This window comes from Rhinatrema bivittatum, chromosome 9, assembly GCF_901001135.1.
Source record: "Rhinatrema bivittatum chromosome 9, aRhiBiv1.1, whole genome shotgun sequence".
In the NCBI taxonomy this organism is placed as follows: Eukaryota; Metazoa; Chordata; class Amphibia; order Gymnophiona; family Rhinatrematidae; genus Rhinatrema; species Rhinatrema bivittatum.
In genome coordinates this window covers 99,866,811-99,890,191 of record NC_042623.1, presented here as the reverse complement: position 1 = coordinate 99,890,191, position 23,381 = coordinate 99,866,811, and the positions used below count along the sequence as shown (strand labels likewise).

Sequence of the window (23,381 nt, the reverse complement as noted above, 5' to 3'; positions counted from 1 at the left end):
TACTTAGAAAGATTCTTTATGAAAGCAATCAAAGCTTTTGGCTGATTCTTTGTGGTATCTAGTTGGAAGAAAAGTACTTTTTTGCTACCGTAATGGTAAGATGGCACATTTTAAGATGAGTTCTACATTTATCTTTACATTCACTGCACTGGGATTTTTTGCCATTTCCTTTCCAATTTGTCTATCTTGCCTTTTAATTTAGGTAGATCATTTGAATATCAAGGTGAGGATTTAACTATGACAATAAATCTGAATTTTTCAGAAGCAATACTATTCATTGTCAGAGAGTGAAGAATTCCAGCTATCTACCAAGGTTTTGACTGCAAGTTGATCATCAAAGCCAGATAGTTCCAGGGACAGACAGAAAATTAAGAGTTGACAGATCTTTGTGGGATCTAAATTTGTGGATAAACTTATAAGTTCCAATAGTTTGAAAACTTTTTTTTTTTAATAAAAAGGAAACTTAGAAGTAGCAAGTATTCAAATCTTCAATAGACAATTCTGATTGTAAAATATCTAAACAAATTCAGGGGTTGGTCTTCAAAAGCTATTTAGATGGATAACATAAATGACAAAATCATCATATTCAGCCACTTAAGTGGGGATCATTCCAGGGGTGGGCAGAAAGCATTCCAGGGAGAATATTCAGCATTAGATCGATAACTAATCTGGCTAATTCTGGTTGGGACACAGACTTGTCCTAAAGATAGCCAGATAAACTTTTTCGGCTATCTTAAAGATTGCTGGGTATATTCAGCGGCACAAATATATTATCAGAGGTGGACTTGAGACTAGCTTCAGACAGATATAGAAGGTAACACTGACTGGGAAGCAAGAGGGGTGGCCATATCCTCTTTGGAACTGAGATGTGGATTGGTGACAGACACCTGGACTATGAGAGATTGTTGCGTTCCCCTGCCATGTCCAAAAGATGAACTTTCCTCACTGCGGGGTCGCTTAGAGGAGTTCTCAGCTGGCACCAGTCTGTCCCTGCTCCTGGCATCATGCATCAATGGAGACTGATGCAGATTCAGCTTCCCTCACTGCTCAGCATGGGGCTTCCTCAATTCTGAGTGTGAAAAGTCAGAACAGTATGTATTCTTTGAACAAGAGTATTTGGATGATGGTTTGCTTCCAAGTTCCCTACCAGCCACTGACATCGAGGGAACCGTTGGTCTCCCCCCATATGCTGATGGCCTTCCTGTCATCAACGCAGCTCTGGTGTTCTTTGATGTCTATACCTCCAATGCTGAATTTGATGGATTGGTCTTCCAGTGCCCAAATAGACATTTCATATGATCCAGTCAGGACCATCATTCTTTGGGGGTCATTTCCAAGCACCTACAGCATGCATGGATGTCATGCAATGCTCTCAAGCAGAGGACACATCCATCATGGAGGTTCATGATAGATATGGTCCTGCCACATTAAGGGCACTGCTGTAATCCATTAGACACGAAAGAATGAAAAAAAAAGGGACACAAAATTGAACTCCATGGCGGTGGCAGATCAATGGCCCAGCAAGCACCGATGGTCCCATCCTTGCTGGAAATGACAACAAACAGAAACTTAGAAAAATGCAGAAAATTCTTATGTAGGAAACTATGGGGGATGAGACCCTGCAATGGACAGCCTGAGCTGAAGAAAAAAAGCACAAAAAAATGCATAAAACTTCAGTGAAAAAAAAAGAAGAGGTGTGAACCACAACCAAAATGCTCCATGGAAAAAGTGAGATTGAACAACCTGCATGGATATGTGGTATAATAGCATGTTGGCAGCATAGCCAGTGAGTCTCTTGCCAGGCTCCACTGGATGATATCACCCATGTTTGTCCTCAGAGAAAGTCATAAATACTAATTCTGATTAAAAATGTAAATGGAATATAACAACGAATGTGTCTTGCAAGTGTAAACAATGTTTCCAAAAGGGATAGCATTTCAATTTGCTATCCTTTTGCATTCTGAATTGAATTCTCCTGATGAAAACTGGTTTCTAAATCATCCAGATGAATACATTTTCAGAGTTAAGCAAAAGCAGACTGCAGTACAATATCATTTACATTTGCTATCATTATTACCTGGCTGATGTGGCCTTTTGGTAAAACATGACGAACTAGTAAACAGACACATGAATTTCTCCGAGTTCTCAGTGTAATTAATTTGGAACTGAAACAGAGTTGGACAGAATCTAAATAAATTTCTGGTACTTTAAGATGTTTAGTTTATCTTAATGGTTTGAAATAAGCAGAAGCACCATTTCTCTGTACGGATGGGAAAATTAATGTAATTGGCTTAAAACTACTAATATAACAAAGCTACTCCAAGTCAGATGCTTTTGATTATTTTAAAATATCTGTCTCTACAAAGTCTCTGTCTCTATCATAGTAATATTACAATATTTCCAATAATGGCATAGCACAGTATTCTGATCAAGGTCTATCAAATTTCTTTGGATAAAGCACATATATAAAATGCAAGATTTAAGACAGGGCTTCTCAAATGTGTTCTTGGGACTGCCTCAGGAAGTCAGATTTTCTGGATATGCTTAATAAATATTCATGAGAAATTTGCCTACACTGGACACTCAGTATATGTAGAGTTATCTCATGCATATTCACTCGGGCGGATTTTAAAAGCCCTGCTCGCGTAAATCCGCCCGGATTTATGCGAGCAGGGCCTTGCGCGCCGGCGCGCCTATTTTCCATAGGCCGCCGGTGCGCGCAGAACCCCGGGACGCGCGTAAGTCCCGGGGTTTTTGGACGGGGGCGTGTCGGGGGCGGGGCTGAACGACGCGGCATTTTGGGGGCGGGACGCGGCGCTTCGGGGGCGGGCCCGGGGGCTTGGTTTCGGGCCGGGGCGTTCCGGGGGCGTGGCCGCGCCCTCCGGAACCGCCCCTGGGTCGGGTCTCGGCGCGCCAGCAGCCCGCTGGCGCGCGTGGATTTACATCTCCTTCCGGGAGGCGTAAATCCATGGATAAAGGTAGGGGGGGTTTAGATAGGGCCGGGGGGGTGGGTTAGGTAGAGGAAGGGAGGGGAAGGTGAGGGGAGGGCGAAAGAGAGTTCCCTCCGAGGCCGCTCTGATTTCGGAGCGGCCTCGGAGGGAACGGAGGCAGGCTGCGCGGCTCGGCGCGTGCCGGCTGCCCAAAATCAGCAGCCTTGCGTGCGCCGATCCAGGATTTTAGAGGATATGCGCAGCTATGCACGTATCTTATAAAATCCAGCATACTTTTGTTTGCGCCTGCTGCGCAAACAAAAGTACGCGAAGGCGCAGTTTTTAAAAATCTACCCCATTGTGAATACCCAGAAAACTTGATTGGTTGGGGCATCCCAAGAACAGGTTTGAGAAGCCCTGATTTAAGTAATGCTATACATCAGCCAAAAATAGGTCTGATTTTCCAGATATCAACAATTAATATGCATATCTTGCCTCCATTGTTTTCTAAACTATCTTATGCATATTCATTAGGTATATCCTAAAACCCAGGATTTTTCTTGATTTTTAAGGTCCAGAGTTGGCCACCCTGCTATACATGGTAACTAACAGCAGTAGTTCCCCAATCACATATTTTGGCAGTGCTTTCAGTACCTCAAAGCGCAGTACCAACTTCCCCAAACCCCTTCCAATGTCTTATCCCATCTCCATCTCCATTCTCTTCTGGAGAGAGGAAAAAGTGGAAAACTAGCAGGAAGGATGGATAAATACTGTAGATAAGGAAATTGAGTGGAGCGGAGTGCATGGTGGGATAAAGGTATATCTGGTAGTAGGGGTAGGGGTGGGGTGGGGGAGGAAAGTGAATTATGTGCAGTCCCCTTCTCTCCTCCCTCCTGTTACACCCCCTCCTATACTCATGAAGCCTCTATTCAGCTGTTCTTTCCAATATCGGTTCCTTGCTACTCTCTGGCTCTCAAATTAATCGCTGCGGTTTCTACCACTCTGCATGGCTCTCAGTGAGTTTCAGCAGCACATTGCCTGTACTTGCTCACTGTTTTCTTGCATGTAAAAACACAGGATTAGAAGCACTGAATAGCTTAAACTCACTGAGAGCCACATGGAACCATAGAACCAGCAGCAAGTATATGGAGAGATAGACAGTGGCAAGGATCCAAAAGCAGGAAGAGTAGTGGCTACAAAGATAACCTTTGGTGGCCACAACTGAGAATAATTTTGAACTGAAAGAATAAAGCTTGCAATTTAATTCTAACAGGAAGTACAAAGAGCATTTTATTTACAGCATGCTCTTTTCTTGTTGGTGTGTCTCTCACTTTTGCAATTAATGGGAGATCAATGGGTCCACCAAATGTTTAAATTCCAGGAGGCTAATGTTTAGTGTCTTAAGAGGGTAACTTTGATACCGGTATACAGGCACACGTGAATATGCGTATGCCAGTTCATGACAAAGGACGCGGCCATTTTCTAACATAAGCGTGTTTGGTATAAAATGGTCTGTATGCACATACATGTGCGTACAATTTTATATGAATGCGCATGTATGCGCAAATGCTGCCTCTACCGCATAAATGGGGGGATTGTAGTAGACACACGCCCCAATTAAATTACTATTTCCCCAGTTTGTTCCCAGTTTGCCCAGGTAAAGGATAGAACTTCCTAATCCCCCTAGTTAATCAGCCTCCCTTTTACCCTGTTAGCCCCTACCCTTAAAGCCACGCTGACTAGCCTTGTTTGGGATTTTTTAGGACTTACATGCCATCCATACAGGGCTGGTGCACCCTATTAGGCGAACTAAGCCGTCACCTAGGGTGCTGACCCTTAGGGGGTGCCGAATAGCAGCAGACACTAACCCATTCACACCAGAGGAATAGAGATTCAGCAGGCTGTGAGCCCATCCTTCTTGCAGCCCAGAGAAGCATACATTCAGCGGGCACAAATGCGGAAGACTGGGGGGGGGGGGGGCGGCATGACAAGGGGGTGGGCGTAACCGGAGGGGTGGGCGCAAGGCAGAAGGCTCATCTAGGGCGCCTAATACCCTTGCACCAATCCTGCATCCATAGCAGAAGTAAAGTTAAGCAGTAGGGGACCCCAGTGTGCTCCTGTGCACATATTTACATGCTGGTTTCATTCATAAACCCTGGAATGCCCATGATCTGCACAGCCCATATCCATGCCCCACTCTTTTTCCAGAAAAAGAAAAATGTGTACGTGCACTGGGAGAGACATGCATACATAGATGCCTTTTAATATCCGCGCAGTGTGCACCAGCCTGACTTCTGCATGTATCTCTCGGCTTTGGTGCATGCCGGGATTTGAAAATTCACCCAAATACCCTTTTCTTCCTGATTTGAACTGCATATCCATTTAACAAAAGTCAGCAGAGAGATAATCTCATATATTCTTTTGCACACAGGCCATCTTCAACATAAGACCACCCTGGCTCAATTACACATATTTTATTTAGCTAATTAATATTTAAATAAACATGGAAAGAGTGCATAATTTAATCATAACCTGCAAATGACATAATGCCAACATTAGCTTAAGTATCACTCATTAGAATGACAATTTTAAAAAAGGAATAATACAAACATTTCATGATGCTTACTTTCTCTTATTGGGAACAGAAATTTGCATATAGTTATGAAAAAGTTTGTTACGTGAATTATAATTTAGGGAAATCTCAATTAACTAGGCTAAGAATGGATTTACAATGTGAGACCATGCAAAAAGCTAAGAAAAGACAAATTTCAAAATGCTTGATGGCATCAGAATATACTCTGAATTCCCTGAGCTCATAACTCAACTGGCCTGTTTCCCTACAGGAAACAGAAAAAAACAAAGAGACTATAAGTGTGTTAGGGGTACATCAAAACGTATGAATCAGAGGTTATTAGGTACTCTATTATCTCCGGCAGAAATGTGAATGATATTGGATGGATAGTTCAAAAGTTATTGGGGTCACACACACATAGATACAGTAATCTAAAAAGGTTGGAATCTGTACAGGAATCTCAGCTAAAAACAAACTTTGTATAAAATAAATGAGCAAGAATGTGATGTAGAAATAAGTGCAGTAACAGAACAGATAGTAACTGAGACCTTCAATAACAATAGTGGACATAAGATCAATAGACATTCTTTATAAAGCTGAAAAAATACAAGAAGCTGAACTAAGAAAACCCCAATATGGCTTTCTTGCCAACTTCAGCAGTTTTAATTTCAGATAGCGTTTATCACTAGCAGAACACTTACTAGTTATCTGGATCTTGTAAGTCAGTTTTATAGATAAGGCATCAGGGCCAACCACTGCAGAGATGCAGCCAAATCTGATGCTCATTCAGAGGTTACATCCTTCAAAACAGGAACCTTTTGCCAAGTGTGTAACATTTTCCTCTGTCTATACTAGCCACATCTCAAAATGCTTTTGTCAACGCCAATTAAATGCTGACCTTATCCTAGAGTTTTTAAGCATACTTATTGTACATTTTTAAAAAAAGCAATAGAAAAGTAGAAAAGGTCATCGCATAGTAGCGTCAAACACAAGGAACTCCTAGGCTGGAGTGTATCTGTGTGTAGATAAATAGATAGATAGATAGATAGATAGATAGATAGATAGTGATTAGGAAAATTATGTAATCTGACTGGTTATTAAATTTTGAGCTACTTTCAGTTCTAGGCATTCTAAACATGAGGGACTAGCTTGAAAACACTGCTTTGTGTATTTTATTTCTTCTAAACAGCATGTACTAACAATTACAATTGCTGATTCTATAATCTGAGTTCAGTGAGAGGCTGATTCAACTAAGGTGTGGTAAACTGTGCTAAATTTTTAACATGGAAAACCCATGTTTACTACACAGCCCATTTTATTCACCAATAATGTAGGTTTTCTACATTAAAATCTTAACACCGCATACCACATCTTGGTGAATCAGCATTTAGATAAATATGTGCATACTTTTGGATGTAAAGTATTACATAAATTAGAAAAATTTCATTAAAAAAGAAATATCGGCCAAAGTAAAAGCTATTTTGGTACCATACTGACTTTAAATCAGTTTGTACATGGAAAACAATTTAGTGGTGCAACACAACAAGTGCAAACTAATTTTTAACTTTCAAAAACTGCTCTAAATTTTAAAATATTTTAGTTATATACAAAAGTTTAATTTATAAGGATCATTTAAACTTATTAGAGTCCAAAATGGTTTCCTTTCTAATCCCTTCTGTTTTCAAACAAAGGTGACATCTACGTGTGCCTTGTTTCTATTACTGCTCATTTATTATATACAATATGTCTCCAAATGTTAGAATTTGGTTGCAAAGTATATGACTCCTCTGCAGGTCTTTAAGAAACACCGGAGCACTCCCTCTTTTATCCCTGTGCTTGGGACAAGGATTGCAGACTGATATTTTGCCTGTTTACATTTAGAACATTTGAAATAAATTCCTATTGATAGAAAATTGTATCATTTAGTTTTGAAAATGGTCCAAAAACAAGTATACTCTATTAGGGCTAGACATTACAACTATAAGATTAAAACTTTGCATCTAGAACTTACAGCACATGAAGGGATAGTGGAAGCATTACTCAGTGGGTCATGGCTATACCCAAGGGGTTACCTGCACTGAGTGCTCTTTATGACCCTAATAGCAATGATATGACTGCAATGGTTTTCCAAAAACCTGCAGGAGTAACCTGCACAGAGAAGTGGTTACAACCCAAATAGCAGTGCAAGACTGTTATCGGGCTTCCAAGAAGTTATTGGGGTAATCTGCATGGACAGATCATATTTAAAATACAAATTTCAATGAGCATGGGGAGGCAGGAAGTTTTGAACAATGACTTAACTAGTTATGATCATTAGAATGTGGCTGCGTTTCAAAACAGTATCTTCCTTAGGGGATTGGCAGTGAAATGAAGCAGCACAGCCTTCAAACCGCCATCTTTTTAACCAGTTTGTTGTTTTTGTTCAATGTATCTTGTAGCTTACTGGATGTTTCCAGGTCATGACTTATACTACAGCCGTTTAATGTATTGATCAGTGAAAAGTCAAGTCAGGGTACTGTTCAAATTCACAAACACATATTTTTAAATTAGAGATTGCCCTAAAGGATGTTGATTGAACCCATAAGCATTTTGCAAAAGAGAAAATACAATCACCCCTGAGGAAGATATGGTTTCAGAATGTGACAACTTTAGGGATCTTGACCATAACAGCGGGTTTTTCAACTGTGGTCTTCAAAGATAAGTAATGTGTGCAAAATTAAATGCTGTGGCAATATCCGTTTGGTGGCTTGTGTAAAAGAAAAGTGAGTTGATAACTCAGATACTTTCAAAATTTCTTTTGGATTAAGTTTGTAAAATTGAATAGTTCTTTGGCTATTTTTATATGCAAAGAAAAAAACATGGGCGGAGTGGTGGCATTGTTGATTACAATTATGGCACAATAACCTATAAAAAAGTGATAACAGACACTTTCAAGATATTCTTGTGGAATCTTAAGTTTGTAAAATTCAATAGTCCATAAGCTATTGTTTTTGCAAAGAAAAAAATGCACATGGTGGCATTGATTGCAAATAAGGCACAATAACCATGGTTGGTGCTTTGGCTAATGTAGGTGTGGTGCTGAATTGGTGCACGGACGCTGCTAATAACCTCGCACCGCACTTGGAGCGAGACTGGGAGGGGGACTGCAGCACTTCATTGCAGCATGTCAGAGGCGGCACCAGTGGGAGTGGCATCGGCGCCATGTGATGATGTCACCAATGTGCTGATGTCGCCCCCCCCCCCCCCCCCATCATAGGCATGCATGGCTGAGTGCTCTGAGGCCAGCAATGGGGAAGGTAGAAGGGCAGAGGGGTGGAACAGGGGAAGTCCTGACGATGGCGCAGGCCTTGGAGAGCAGGGCAGGATTCCGGGGATGGCTCATTGGGCAGTTTGAAACCCGGGGGCTGTCCCGGGGGGGGGGGGGGGGGGGCAAAGGCTGCAGGGTGGGTAGTTACCTGGGCAGCACGCCCTACCTCTGTCACTTCTGGCTCCTGCTCCCCGCGCTACTGCCTTCAGTGTGAACCCACCCACCCTTTTTAATGGTATGGTTATAGTGGCAAGTCAGACTTGTTAGTAAGAGTTAGTTATGTTTGTTTTCTTGTCGCAGTGTGGCGGCAGTACCCAAGTCGGAAAGGGAGCCACCAGTCGGAGGCAGTGCACAGCAGGTGCTATACCCTACTTTGATGTGACGGGGGCTGTCTGTTGCTCCAGGGCCTGCTGGCCCTGGAGCAACAGCAGACCGGACGCCCCCATCCTTCGATTGGGCAATCACCTTGCTTGGGGGAGGCAGGTCTCCGGGAACACCCTGAAGATAATTACCTCCAGGAAGGCAGGGCTTTGCTTGCTTGCAAAGGGCCCCGGGCTGGAGACGGCATGCTGCCTGCACTGAAGGGGGTGCTTTGACAGCTCTATCTATGTTATAGCTCAGGTACACGGTTATGGCTTTATACCGTTATTATTAATCAAGTTGTGGCCAATTTTGCTCCACATCTGGTCTCTATGGTACTTTGGAATCTGTGAGTGTGTGCCGCTGTTATTCCTCCCCCCCCCCCCCCCCCCCCCATTTCCTTTTTAGCGACAAATGGTCGCAGATGCCCGTGTTAATGAAGTAGCCGTTTTCCATCTAAAAAAATGTGTATTAATTTGATTGCTTTGCCTGTTGAGGAAGGTGATAGCGGTTTATAGAGATTCCATTTTGAGAATGTTAACGATTTACAGGCTAGCAGTGGAAGTGGCAGATGCCAGCAGTTTAACACATTCTGAGATTCTTGGGACTGATATATAAAAGGGGTTGAAAGTTTAGGTAAAAGACAAGGGAGATGGAAAACTAGAGTTGTATTGAACATGGAATCTTATATGCTCATTTACCCAAATGAGCATATAAATATTGCAACTGAGCAGTCTAATTGGCCAAACTTGGGTTTTTTCTAATGTTTAATTATTATTAGAGTTATTTATGCAATTATTTATTTATTTAGTTTATTTTATATACCATCATTCCAAATAAAGATCGCAATAGTTTACAACATAACATACATATTATGACATACAATGGACTTAATGCAATCCCATAACATACATAATCAGGCGGATTTACGCGAGCAGGGCCCTCGCGCGCTGGTGCGCCTATTTTGCATAGGCCGCCGGCGCACGCAGAGCCCCGGGACGCGCGTAAGTCCCGGGGTTTTTTGAAGGGGGCGTGTCGGGGGCGGGGGCCGAATGACACAGCATTTCGGGGGCGGGACGCAGCATTTCAGGGCGGGACCGGGGGCGTGGCACCGGCCTGGGGGCGTGGTCAAGGCCTCCAGACCAGCCCCCGGGTCGGATGACAGCGCACCAGCAGTCCGCTGGCGTGCGTAGATTTACGTCTGCTTCTAGCAGGCGTAAATCTAGGGACAGAGGTAAGGGGGGGTTTAGATAGGGCCAGGGGGGTGGGTTAGGTAGGGGAAGGGAGGGGAAGGTGAGGGGAGGGCGAAAGAAAGTTCCGTCCGAGGTGGCTCCGATTTCGGAGCGGCCTCGGAGAGAATGGAGGCAGGCTGCGCGGCTCGGCGCGCGCAGGCTGCCCAAAATCAGCAGCCTTGCACGCGCCGATCCAGGATTTTATAAGATACACGCGGCTATGCGCGTATCTTATAAAATCCAGCGTACTTTTGTTTGCGCCTGCTGCGCGAACAAAAGTACGCGATCGTGCTTTTTTAAAAAATCTACCCCAATATACATAGGCATAAACATTGACTTAGGGGTAGATTTTAAAAAGGAGCAGGTGGGCGTACAAGTGCGTGCGCTACCCGGTGCACACACATGTATGCTGGATTTTATAACATGCGCGTGCAGGTGTGCGCATATTATAAAATCTGGGGTCGGCGCGCGCAAGGGGGTGCACAATTGTACACCTTGCACACGCTGAGCCCGCTCCAAGCTGTGCTGCCTTCACCCGTTCCCTCCCAGGCCGCTCCGAAATCAGAGCAGCCTCGGAAGGAACTTTCCTACCCCCCCATCCCACCTTCCCTTCCCCTACCTCCCCCGCCCTTTCCCCCTACCTTTGATGACTTCTTTTTTTTGTTTTACAACTTACTTCAGCCCTGGGGCTGAAGTAAGTTGCGTGCGCCGGCCCAGCAGCCAAGCGGAGGCCTCTGGCCACGTCCCTTCCCCGCCCCCTCTATAAAGCGCCGGGACTTACACGCGACCCGGGGCTTTACGCATGTCACCGGGCCTTTTTAAAATAGGCCTGGTGCGTGAAAGGCCATTTACGCCCATAACCTTTTGAAAATCTGGCCCTTAATGTAAGATGAACATGGAACAGTTTTATGCATGTAATTTTTTAAGTTATGCACAAGTTAAAAAAAAACATAATATAGAAGTCAACATTCAGTGATTCAATGAGTGGCAAGTTTATCAGGGAACATTACTGGGTGAATTTTAAATCTCCTGTGCGTGTAAAATCCAGGGATTATGCACATAGCTGGACTTTGTGCATGCCGAGCACGTTTTAGAAGGGGCCCGGCCATGCGCATAAACCCCAGTACACACATAAATGCCAGGTTCCTTGAAAGGGGCAGGCAGGGCCGGGACAGTACCATTGTTCTCTGTCCCGAAGACCCGGCTTCCAACGCGCGCAACTTACTTCAGTTCGGGAACTGAAGTAAGTTGCTGAACAAAGGTAAAAAAAACCCCAAAACTTGGATTTAGTGGGGGTGGAGAGGAGAGGGGAAGGGTAGGGTAGGTGAGGTGGGGAGGTAGGGAAATTTCCTCCCAGTCTAATCCTTAATTGGAGCAGATTGGGAGAACTGGGGAAGGCCGGGATGCGTCACCGCACAGGAATTTCCTAAGTCCTCCTCCCCTTGTGTGCACCGCCCACACATGCATGCATGTTATAAAATCAGCACATACATGTGCATGTGCAGGGTAGCATGAACAAATGGACACGAGCGCGCACTTTTTAAAACCTACCCCTATATGTGTAACTTGTCCTGGATACTCAATAGGACTTAGGATCATAAATCTTCCATTCAATATCCATGGATAAAGTTCTGCATATAACTTTTTAGCTGTATTAATTTATTGCTGCGATTTCTCCAACCAAACTTTCATGCCTTGCTTTAGCCTTAGCGTGCTAAATATGTGCAATTACTGACTAAAGTTTAACCCTTCCTATGCAGTGCCTTCACTGATGCCCCTTATTGTACATACAAAATGTTTTCACGGGAATCAAAATGAGGCACCCGTGAAACCATTTGAACAAGTAGTGATGCAAGGGAGGAATGCAAGCTCAAGTAGTGAGGCTCATGCCAGAATAACATTAGAAAGCTTGGTTTAAGCTGTTATCTTGGCATTTGCCATGCAGACTGAAGACGTTCATGTCTAAGGATATAAATACACATATATATATATATATATATATATATATATATATATATATCTACAGTACCTGAGTTGTAATCCACTTTGAAGTGCTGAAAAAAAGTGCAAAAAGTGGAATATAAAAATCGAAATTAAATAAAAAATATATATATATATACACACCCACACACACACACACACATATCAATGGCACTTATTACAGCTATACAGAGAGGGGTAATCTTATAATATTTACGCAAAAAAAATCAACAAATTTATGCTGCTCTCTAACTCTCATACAATTCTACCTTTATTAAAATACCATTATACAACATAAAAACAAATTGCTGCAATGCTGCATCATTCATAGTCCACATACATCATTCCACCCTCACCATAAAATCCACGCTCCAATTTTCTAAAACTTTTAAAATTACAAAATAACAGCTGTATTCTTATAATAACTTCTAAAGATGCTCTATTTATTTTCTCATAAATTGCAAATATATAGATGACCACATTCAAACAGTGCAGTCTTTAAAGGTTATATATAGTTCATAAGTATTTACTAGAGGTTGTGCTGAGTTTACAGGTCTCTCTCTTAAACAAGTCAAACTCTTCACTGACACAAAAAGTAATGCAAGGTTTACAAATAGCTTCCTCACTGCCTCTGGGATAGTACATGGTGCAAATAGCTCTTTTTTGAAAAGTGAAATGCCTTACTGCTTCTGAATATAGAGCAGAATTCACAACTCTTTTCATTAAGAAAAGCAGAAGCCCCTTCTGAACATAGTGCAAAGTTTACAAATCTTTTTTTGAAAGAAAGCAAGAAGTTCCAACAAGGACCTTGTTTCATTTGTTACAACGTGCTTGTAAGTCCCAAAATGTTATGCAATCCTGTGGCTGCCATCACCCATTATCTTTATCTTGCCCTGAAATAACAAAAAAAAAACTCATAACCTAACCCACATTAAATGTTATCTTACACATACATTTTCCTTTTATTACAAAACTGCCTAAACCTGACCCATAACTTTCTACCTGTTCTTTTTCAGTGGAATAAACTCCTGGCAGCGTGTACTGTCACAAACATTAGCTCACGGCCACCAGGAACCATCATTTAAATAGGGCTAAATCTCTCCCATTTTTACAAGAATAAAACTTTATTGAGATCCTGTCTCCAACTATCAGGAAATAACATGTAGTTAAAGCCAAACCCCTCCTGTTTCACTAAGGAAATCTTTATTAAAGACGTCCCTCCAATCACAAGGAAACAAAGTTTAGACAATGTTGAACCCATCCCATTTTCACTGAATAGAACTTTATCGAAATTGTCAATAAAACACTTCCCATTTTATAAGCAAGTTAAGGCCATTAGGTGATAGTGTCTGCTCTCTAAAGATGAACTGTTCTCTGTGCTGTAATAAGGAGACATTGCTTCCCTGAGACAATATCAACTGGTATATGACACAACACCGCAATTGATCTTTTTCATGATTTTGTTCAAGCCAGTGCTTTTTAGTGAGGATACATGATTTGTGCTGGATAATGCATGTTTTTATAGCCAATTTAGTGTGACCAATATAGATCTTCTGGCAAGGGCACAATACTATATACACCACCTGCTTAGTATCATGTGAAATGTCCTTTTATGACATGTTTAATGGATAAATATGGTTTATGAAATATTTGAATATGCATGACATTTTTTACATGCTAAACAGCTATTACAAATGAAATGCCCTCACTTGAACACTCTCCTATCGCTACCCAGTCAACATAGTATGAACTAACAAATCATGCAAATAGTGCACACTAGTTTTTGCAGACACTGAAGAATCCTTGAATACCTTGTTGGGAGATAAGTGAGAGACCTGCGAACTCAGTACAACTTCTAGCAAGTACTTATGAACTGTGTATAACCTTTAAAGACTGCAATGTTTGAATGTGGCCATATTTATATATATTTGCAATTTATGTGAAAATAAGTAGAACATCTTTAGGGGTTATTATAAGCATACAGCTGTTACTTTGTAATTTTAAAAGATTAAGAAAATTAGAGAGTGGATTTTATGGAGAGTGTGGACTGAAATAAGTGGATTATGAAAGAATGTGAAAGGAGCATGTAAGATGCAGCATTGTAGCAATTTCTTTTATGTTGTATAATGGTATTTTGATTTAATAAAGGTAGAATTTACATTAGAGTTAGAAAGCGAGGTAAATTTGCTTATTTTTTTGTATACATATATAAACACCTTCACACACACATGTACATAGGTATATACACACAGATATAAATATATTTGTTTTATTAAAGTACAGTGGAACTCCATGGAACTGTTTTGTCTACATATGATCATTTTGTGGTTGAAACCACAAAGTCAATAATCTTGTGCAACAGATGCAACTGAAAAATGACCACATTCTTTAAAAATGTGCTTGGTGTTATACTTTATTTCTTAAATTAATGCTATAAAACCCAACCCTTCTGAAAATTATGTAATGGTTTATTTTCAGGAATTTATCATAGAAACAATAGCTTTGGGCCTAATATGTATAAATCTCTATATGTAGGATCTATCACAAATGTGCTTACAATTATTTAGAATTTTTTGTAATTGTAATATATTCTATAAATAATGTATATGAAATAATAAAACAGTATTATTTCACTGCAATAAGTTTATTATCATAAATGCTTTATTTTTTGTTACTAGACAATGCAATAAAATTTAATTTTAGATAAAACCAAGGCAGGCAGCAATTAAACTGAATCTCTAGTGTAGTATAAAAGACATTATGATAGATATACTATCACTGTGAGTATACTAGAATCTTCCTAATTAGATTATAATTTAATGCAAACCATTTCCCAGAACTATAAAGATAAATAAAAACAGCCAGTGCATCATCAATTTTGTATGGTGGTATACAAACATCTAATAGCTAATCCTTCATTTAGTTTATTGGTTATATTCATCTAATATAATCCAGTTAAAATCTGATTTCAATTTATGTATTTTTAGCTAGGACTTCACCTTTTGTTGATGATGGTATAACTGTGAACTAATTTGAAAGATGATTATTTTTCAAACCATATTTCTGTACCCAATATTGCCAGTTTTTATAGTCAAAATAGATTTCTTCATCCTTTTATTAGTTTGCAATAACTATCATTGAAATAGATTTTCTTTGCTACCTTTTTTGGATCAACTTACAAATTGTCCAATAATGACTGCATGTAAGATTTCAAGACACCTGAAAAGAAAATCTAAGATAATGTATAGACTGAGGCTAGAAAAGAATATATGTTATGCAATCCGCAAAGAAAACTGTTTTCTCCAGCATCAATCTGGCTACTAGCATTCTGAAAAAAAATGTTCATATTTTGGAGGGTTTTTGTTTTAAGTGTAAAAAAAATATAGAAAAAAATGTGTACATAGATGATGATGCAAAGTTAGCAAAGTAGCCTTAAATATGTGAACCAAACTAATTCATTCAATTTGGTTTAATATCAAACAATCAAGGATTGTCCAAACAGCATTTCCGGGTAGTAATTCTCAAAATTCATGATATAGTTTTGCAAACAAATTTATCTCAAACTGGCTATGGATATCCTGAAAACCTGACGGTTCTCAACCAGGTCCTCAGGGCATACCATTTTAGGGTAACAATTTAGATCCGCTGGATACTATCCTAGGCACTACAGTCCTTTTTATAGGTAATAAATGTAATAGAAACAATTTAAATCTCTTGCTTGCCATACTTTTTCAAACTAATTATTTCCTTCTCTTCTATTGTAGGTTATCCTGCAATTCCTGAAAATATTAATTTATCATGGAAACTGAAGTTAATACAACTAAATTAATTGGTTAATCTCTAGTAGCCATCTGCACACACTTCATCCTCAATAGGATTATCAGTTGCTCATTATCAAGGATACAGTGACCTTCATTTCCACAATATGCATGATCTGCTTGGAATAGGATATTGCAGCTTGTTTCTACAAACACAAACTCTGTGCTTCTATGCCATCAATTATTTGACAAATGCAAGTATTCTCTATGAAATGACCAGCGCATATTGAACCTAAAAGAAGCAAGAGTGGATTCTTTAAAGTCCAAATATTTTTCTGAACAAAGTTAAGATGAAGGAAATGTCACTTAAAATCATTTTTCTACTTTGTCTAAGCACTATTTCATCACTACACATGAAAGATCAAAAAGTTGACTGCCCACAGTTATGTACATGTGAAATCAGACCTTGGTTCACACCTAAATCAATTTATATGGAAGCTCCTACAGTGGACTGTAATGATTTAGACCTTTTTTATTTCCCAAGTAGATTACCTGCTGATACACAGGTTCTACTTTTGCAGACTAACAATATTGAAAAAATTGAGTACTTTGTAGACTTTCCAATAAACCTAACAGGGCTAGACTTATCTCAAAATAATTTGTCCTCAATGACCAATATCAATCTTAACAAAATGTTTCAGCTTCTTTCTGTGTATCTTGAGGAAAACAAACTTACTGAGCTACCTGAAGGATGCCTCTCTGGGCTGCACAATTTACAAGAACTCTACATTAATCACAACTTGCTATCCACAATTGCACCAGCAGCTTTTACAGGCATTCATAACCTTCTCAGACTTCACCTTAATTCAAACAGATTGCAAGTGATCAACAGCAAGTGGTTTGAAGCTATTCCAAACCTAGAGATTCTAATGATTGGAGAAAATCCAATAATCAGAATTGAAGATATGAACTTTAAGCCTCTTATAAATCTGCGCAGTCTGGTTTTAGCAGGAATAAACCTAACAGAAATACCTGACAATGCCTTTGTTGGCCTTGAAAATTTAGAAAGCATATCCCTTTACGACAACAAATTTGTTAAAGTTCCACATACTGCACTCCAAAAGGTTATACATCTGAAATTTTTGGATCTGAACAAAAATCCTATCAACAGAATACGAAGAGGGGATTTTAGTAATATGCTACACTTAAAAGAGTTGGGAATTAATAACATGCCTGAATTGGTTTCTATAGACAGTCTTGCTATTGACAATTTGCCAGACTTAAGAAAAATAGAAGCAACCAATAATCCAAGATTATCGTACATTAATCCTAGTGCATTTTACAGACTTCCTAAACTGGAATCACTCATGCTCAACAGCAATGCACTTAGTGCCATATACCGGAGTACAATAGAATTGTTGCCTAACCTTAAGGAAATAAGCTTACATAGCAATCCAATCAGGTGTGACTGTGTCATTCGCTGGATTAACATGAATAAAACTCATATTCGTTTTATGGAGCTTGATTCTCTATTTTGTGTGGATCCTCCGGAATTTCAAGGGCAAAATGTTAGACAGGTGCACTTTAGAGAAATGATGGAAATTTGTCTCCCATTGATAGCTCCTGAAAGTTTCCCCTCCAGTTTGGATTTAAAAGCTGGTAGTTCGGTTTTGTTACACTGCAGAGCAACAGCAGAGCCAGAACCAGAAATCTACTGGATAACACCATTAGGTCACAAACTTCTGCCAAACACTATTTCAGATCATTTCTATGTTCACTCTGAAGGAACTTTAGAAATAAGTGATATAAGTCAGACAGAAGCAGGTTTGTATACTTGCACAGCAACTAACCTGGTAGGCACAGACCTAAAAACAGTTCTGATTAAAGTGGATGGTGCTTTACCTCATGACATCAATGGATCTTTAAATATTAATGTTAAAGAAGTACAATCTAATTCAGTACTGGTATCATGGAAAGCAAGTTCTAAGATAATAAAGGCCAGTGTGAAATGGACTGCTTTTGTAACAAATGAATATACTCAGATTGCTCATAGTGCTCGGATCCCCTCTGATGTTAAAGTATACAATCTAACTCATCTTAATCCATCAACTGATTACAAAATTTGTATAGATATTCCCAACATCTACCAGAAAAATGAAAAACAATGTGTCAATGTCACCACGAAAAATGTGGGCCTTGCATTGAAGGATAATGAAAAGATCAATACAACAGCATTAATTATCATTCTTGGTTGTCTCCTTGGAGTAATCACAGTGGCATTTTTATTCATTTTCATGCCAGTTGAATTGGGAAGCGATGCAAGATGCAATTATTTAAAAAATAACTTGCAAAAAACAACATTTGCTTTTAATGAACTTTATCCTCCTCTCAGCAGCCTCTGGAATGAAAGCAGAAAGGAAAGTACAGCACTTGAAGTAAAAGCAACTGTGATAGGTGTACCGACCTCCAGATCATAAAATCTGAATTTTCACGCAACTTGTGAAAAGAAGGTGGCACAAGATTCTGCTTGTGCTACATGAGAGACAGAATGACATTACTCTTTTGGAATACGAGGTCCTGATTTCATGGTCGTTGGCAAATGAAAATCTGTATTGATACTGCATAAAAAGATTTTTATATAACTGGCTTCAAGTGGTACTGTGCCAACCAAATTAAATTACTTCATTTTTGTAGGACTCAATGTGTAATTTCAGAATATATTACACATGGACAGCAGAATTTTCTGTATTTGCTTTTTATACAGTTTACTGTGTGTAAGAGTAGTGGAACTGAGCAATACCTCCTCCTGTGCTGTATTACACATTTTAACCCAGAGTTTTTGAAGTAACCAGATAAACTAGAATCAACATGTGGTGTTACAGTATGGAAAAACATTCTGTAGAATAGACACAGTGAGTATGTAAAACATTTTTTATGAAGAAAAATACATTTTTGATTAAAATCAAACATGCTTATGTCCCATTTCTTTCTATGCCTTGGGAGTTATAATACTAAACAAGTAAAATGTATTATATTGTTGTGTGTATATCTGTATAAAAATTAGGGTCTTAAAATCTATCAGATGTCCATCAGATGAGTATTCTAATTAGTTAGCAGAAAGAGAGAGAGGGGGGGGGGGGAACAGTTAAATGAGCAAAAAGAACCAAAGATCTTTGAAGCTAAGCTCCAAAGAAACATTTTATATTTTCTCTTAAATTTTACATTTCAGCCTAAGGTCTATAATTCAAGTATCACACTAAGCATCAATTTGCCTACAGATAGTACCTAAATGATTTATCATTTGCACTGAAGTAGTACCTCTGTTGTTTTAGATTATTTTGCATGGTATAACTTCAAGATGATACAAATAATATAATAAAATACTCTTCCATAATATTAAAAAGCAAATAGCAATTTACTTTATCCACTGGATAGCAATACATTTTAGCTGTTTAGAAAAAATGCATAGATGCATAGTCGGCATAATAAAATTAATTACTAAACAACTGAAATCCAGTATTGGATCTATCTTGGTTGTAGGTTGTTTGGTCTTTAGAAGTTGTAACTCTGCAAGTTCAGAGAAATTCAAAGAGTTTAGCCAAAAACTTTATAAATATATTATGTACACAACTGAATAATTCAGACTATATAATTACAACACTAACACCAAATACAAAACTGAAAAACAGTCCATGAAAATTTGCATACTATTCTAGTACAGCATGCTGATTGTGCAACTGAGTAGTATTGATACATAGGATGGAGTAAATCTGATTATTCTTTTGTTTGGGGGAAAATTAGGAGTGATTAATGAACTAGTAAATGTTGCAAAACAAATGACCACCGAATAACAATTTTGGCAGATAAATTGCTCTTATTTCTCACAACTAATGGTCTTATTGAAAAATGACTTTTCTTATTCTGTCCCTAAGGAAAAAAATTCTTTATTGAATAAGGCCCTAAGTGGCCATACTTTGCAATCAACTATCACAACTAGACTGAACCACACATGCTTACAGTACAGTTTCTGCTGCCAACAAGTTAAATGTGAAAAGATAAAAACATTCACGTTGAAGCACAATATCAAAATAACCCAGGTATCCACGACCATTTCATTATGAAGGAAGGGGTGATGGCAGCACAAACGCCCCCCCTACACTACACACAGCAAAGGCAGACTGCTTATTTGGTACTAAAATTGGACACAGGTTATTGCATGTAATAAATGAACAAATGTACAGTAACACCTAAGTACCCGAGCCATAACAAGGACATTCTACCAAGCACTCTTGTGGCAAGCAATATGTTACCTCAGGACCTGGACCCACCAAAGGCAAAGAAAGCCCAGTTGTTCTGAGAGGTATTCTTCATGGGTGTTCCTGGTCAACGCACTACGCACAAGCAAGGCAATATCCCTGACAGTTGGGCTAACCGGTCTGCCGCCACATAGGAGCCAAACCAGCCCTGATGGCAGAAAGCTCCCAGCAGATCCATGATAGCATAACAAACATGCAATGCACTGCCTCCAAACCAAAATCTCCTCCTGGCGCGGGTACCCCACCCCCAGCTGTGACACAGTAAATTACAATGAGAGGCAACTCACTAACAGCGAAAACTAGCTAACCAGTTGTGACTTATCTAGGCCTGAGAGGGTGGGTGGGATGCAGAGACGGCAGCAGCACGTGGAGTAGGAGCAAAAGGGACGGCTCATAAGCCTCATCCTGAGGATAGTCTCTCTGCCCTGCAGGTCATGACCTCGGTCATCCCTACTATTTTAAATTGCCCAAATTGGAATGCTGGGTACGTTACGGTCCATCCCCTGCCTTGGTCCTTCCTGCTGGCCCGCCCATTCTGCCTGATCCTTCCCCCATTTTCCAGCTATCCCAGTGGCCAGCAGAGCCCTTCCCTACCATTGTGTATGCCCAAATGAGGACATGATGCTGTTGCACTGATGATGCCGGCTAAGTATGGCATCCTCCACCACCTTCATTGTACCAAGGTACCAAAGATCTGGGCCAGTGAGTGTCCTGCACCCACACCCCTTCTCCCGCTCCGGGTGCAGCACTGGGTTATTGGCGGCATCTGCATACCGATCCAACATAGCATCTATACAGCTAATACCCTGCAGCTCTAGACATTCAATATCCAAGTCTTTGAATTGCTAAAATTATAGAGTAAAGAATTGTGGTTGCAATATTAGTCCACCTAAATATGCAGAAATAAGAATCAAATAAACAAGCTGTAGATGATATCTCTTCATTGGACTAAGCATATGTGTGACAAGCTTTCAAGAGCTCTACTCCCATTATGAAATTAGTAAAAAAAAACAACTTCACAGATATATTATGTTTAAATAGTAGAGTCAGTTATGAATAAAGGTGTCTAAGCAGTAATAGAATATGCAGACAATCACATGCCTTGGTGACTGTGTACTATTGATCTGATAAAGGCAGCATAGTGCTTAAAAGTCGCATATGTAATAAGTTAGTCCAATATTATCAGATTCAACATATTTGCTGACTTATTTTAAATTAATATTCTTGAGAAAATATATTTTTTTAACATTGCTTAGCAAAAAAATAAAAAATCTCTTATATAGTAGGTTTTAAATGGTATAGCATAGGTCTTTCCAAACCTGTCCTGGGGATTCTAGAGTAAGTCAGACTATCCAAAACGTTGTCTATGAGATAAATCTGCATACAGAGGAGACCCAGTGTACATAAATTTGCCCAAGGTTTATTCATTGTGAATATCCTGAAAACCTGATCAGGATAGGTTTTGAAAGCCTTGGTGTAGTGCCAACAAGTTGCTTATATGGAATAATGTGTCCAATGTTTTCAATTTACTGCAAGCCAACTATAAACTATCAAAATCATCATAGATAAATGATTATTTATTATCAAATAAAATCATCAGTCACTATTTGTAATAATTTGTTCCATTATGAGCAAACTTTTTGGGTTGCTGTATTAGTCCATTTGAATATGTAGAAATAAGGGTCAAGCAACAAGCTGTAAATGATATCTTTTTATTGGACTAGCAACACATTCCATTATGATTTTTTCTGATTAATTTTTGAGTACTTTGTTGTATAGCTAATTCTCGGACACCTACAGCTGGGATCTTTATAAACTCAATATACATCCTAAACACACATTTTACAAATCTGATGAATCACCATAGCACATATGTTGACATTGGAATTTATCACTTAGACATGTCCATATATCATGAGATATTTCAGCACTTTGGACAATGCTTTAAAACCTGGCAATTTGTGAAAACACCAGAACCGAAATATGACACTTCAGAATGCAGATATTGTATGAGTTTTGTCCATGGATCTTGCTGTATTGCTCAAGGCCCTTGTTTGTTTCTCTTCTGGCCTAAGATACATATAGAACTTGTTACTAGCATAACTCACGGGTGAGAATCTCATCTGTTTCAGGCCAAATCACAATGGGACATCAGCACACTGAATACCCAAGATAATTGTGAACACTGAAATGAGAAAAATATTTGCTTTGCCTAGATAAATATATCAGGCACCCTACAGTATGTGTGTGAGTGTGTAGATAAGAGAGATATAAATTCTAGTCTGTTAGTGTGATTTCTAATGTGGAGAAAATGTATTTAGATTTATTTAGCTAGAAAAGAAAAATATTTTTGTGCTAAATGCCTGAAACATGTTATAATATACATAGCAACTTCACCTTAGCAAAAGACATTTTCACCACTATGAAAACGTAGATGACAACTTCTATGTAAGAAAACAAATACTTACTTTATAAATAATATTTACATATTAACCATATTGGAAAGAAGGAATTTTATGCACACAAAATGTAGTGTTTGTATACTAGAAAAGGTAAATTTGCTTGGCTAGTTAAACAGTTTTCAGTGTATTAACAGCATTTACTTAGCTATAAAATGTTCAAATCAGGTATTTTTTTCTTTTTGCGCAAAATCAATATACTTTATAAACCAATCTGGTACAAAAAATATAAAAAATCCAATTATGCTAAGATCTCCTCATATCTCGTTCTTAGATGTCTAGCCATATATTATCTTAATTCTTTGAGAAATACTTTATTAATCTGTTACTAAACATATAGACGGTAACTTTGAAACAGCTGCGTGGGCACACATGTATGTATGTTTGCCAGCCTGCGTCCAGAGACGTGGCCATTTTATAACATAGATGTGTATATGTGCGCATGTTATAAAATAGGCTGAATGTAT

The 23,381-nt window shown here is 39.2% G+C and overlaps 2 protein-coding genes across 7 annotated transcripts in view; one reads left to right on the top strand and one right to left on the bottom strand.

The window, feature by feature from the left end:
- IMMP2L (inner mitochondrial membrane peptidase subunit 2) overlaps positions 1 to 23,381 on the bottom strand; it is a 1,785,698-nt gene that overhangs the window by 1,011,542 nt on the left and 750,775 nt on the right. The window lies entirely within an intron of this gene.
- LRRN3 (leucine rich repeat neuronal 3) overlaps positions 1 to 23,381 on the top strand; it is a 116,619-nt gene that overhangs the window by 83,442 nt on the left and 9,796 nt on the right. Inside the window, exon 2 of one of the 2 annotated variants that reach the window (XR_003858758.1) lies at positions 16,146 to 19,051. Coding sequence is in view for 1 of the 2 variants with exons in the window: in XM_029616959.1 (XP_029472819.1) it covers positions 16,490 to 18,616 (2,127 nt within the window). In the remaining variant the exon portion in view is untranslated. Of the gene's footprint in view, positions 1 to 16,145; positions 19,074 to 23,381 lie in introns of those variants that run through there. The other variant, XM_029616959.1, reaches the window with a different exon arrangement.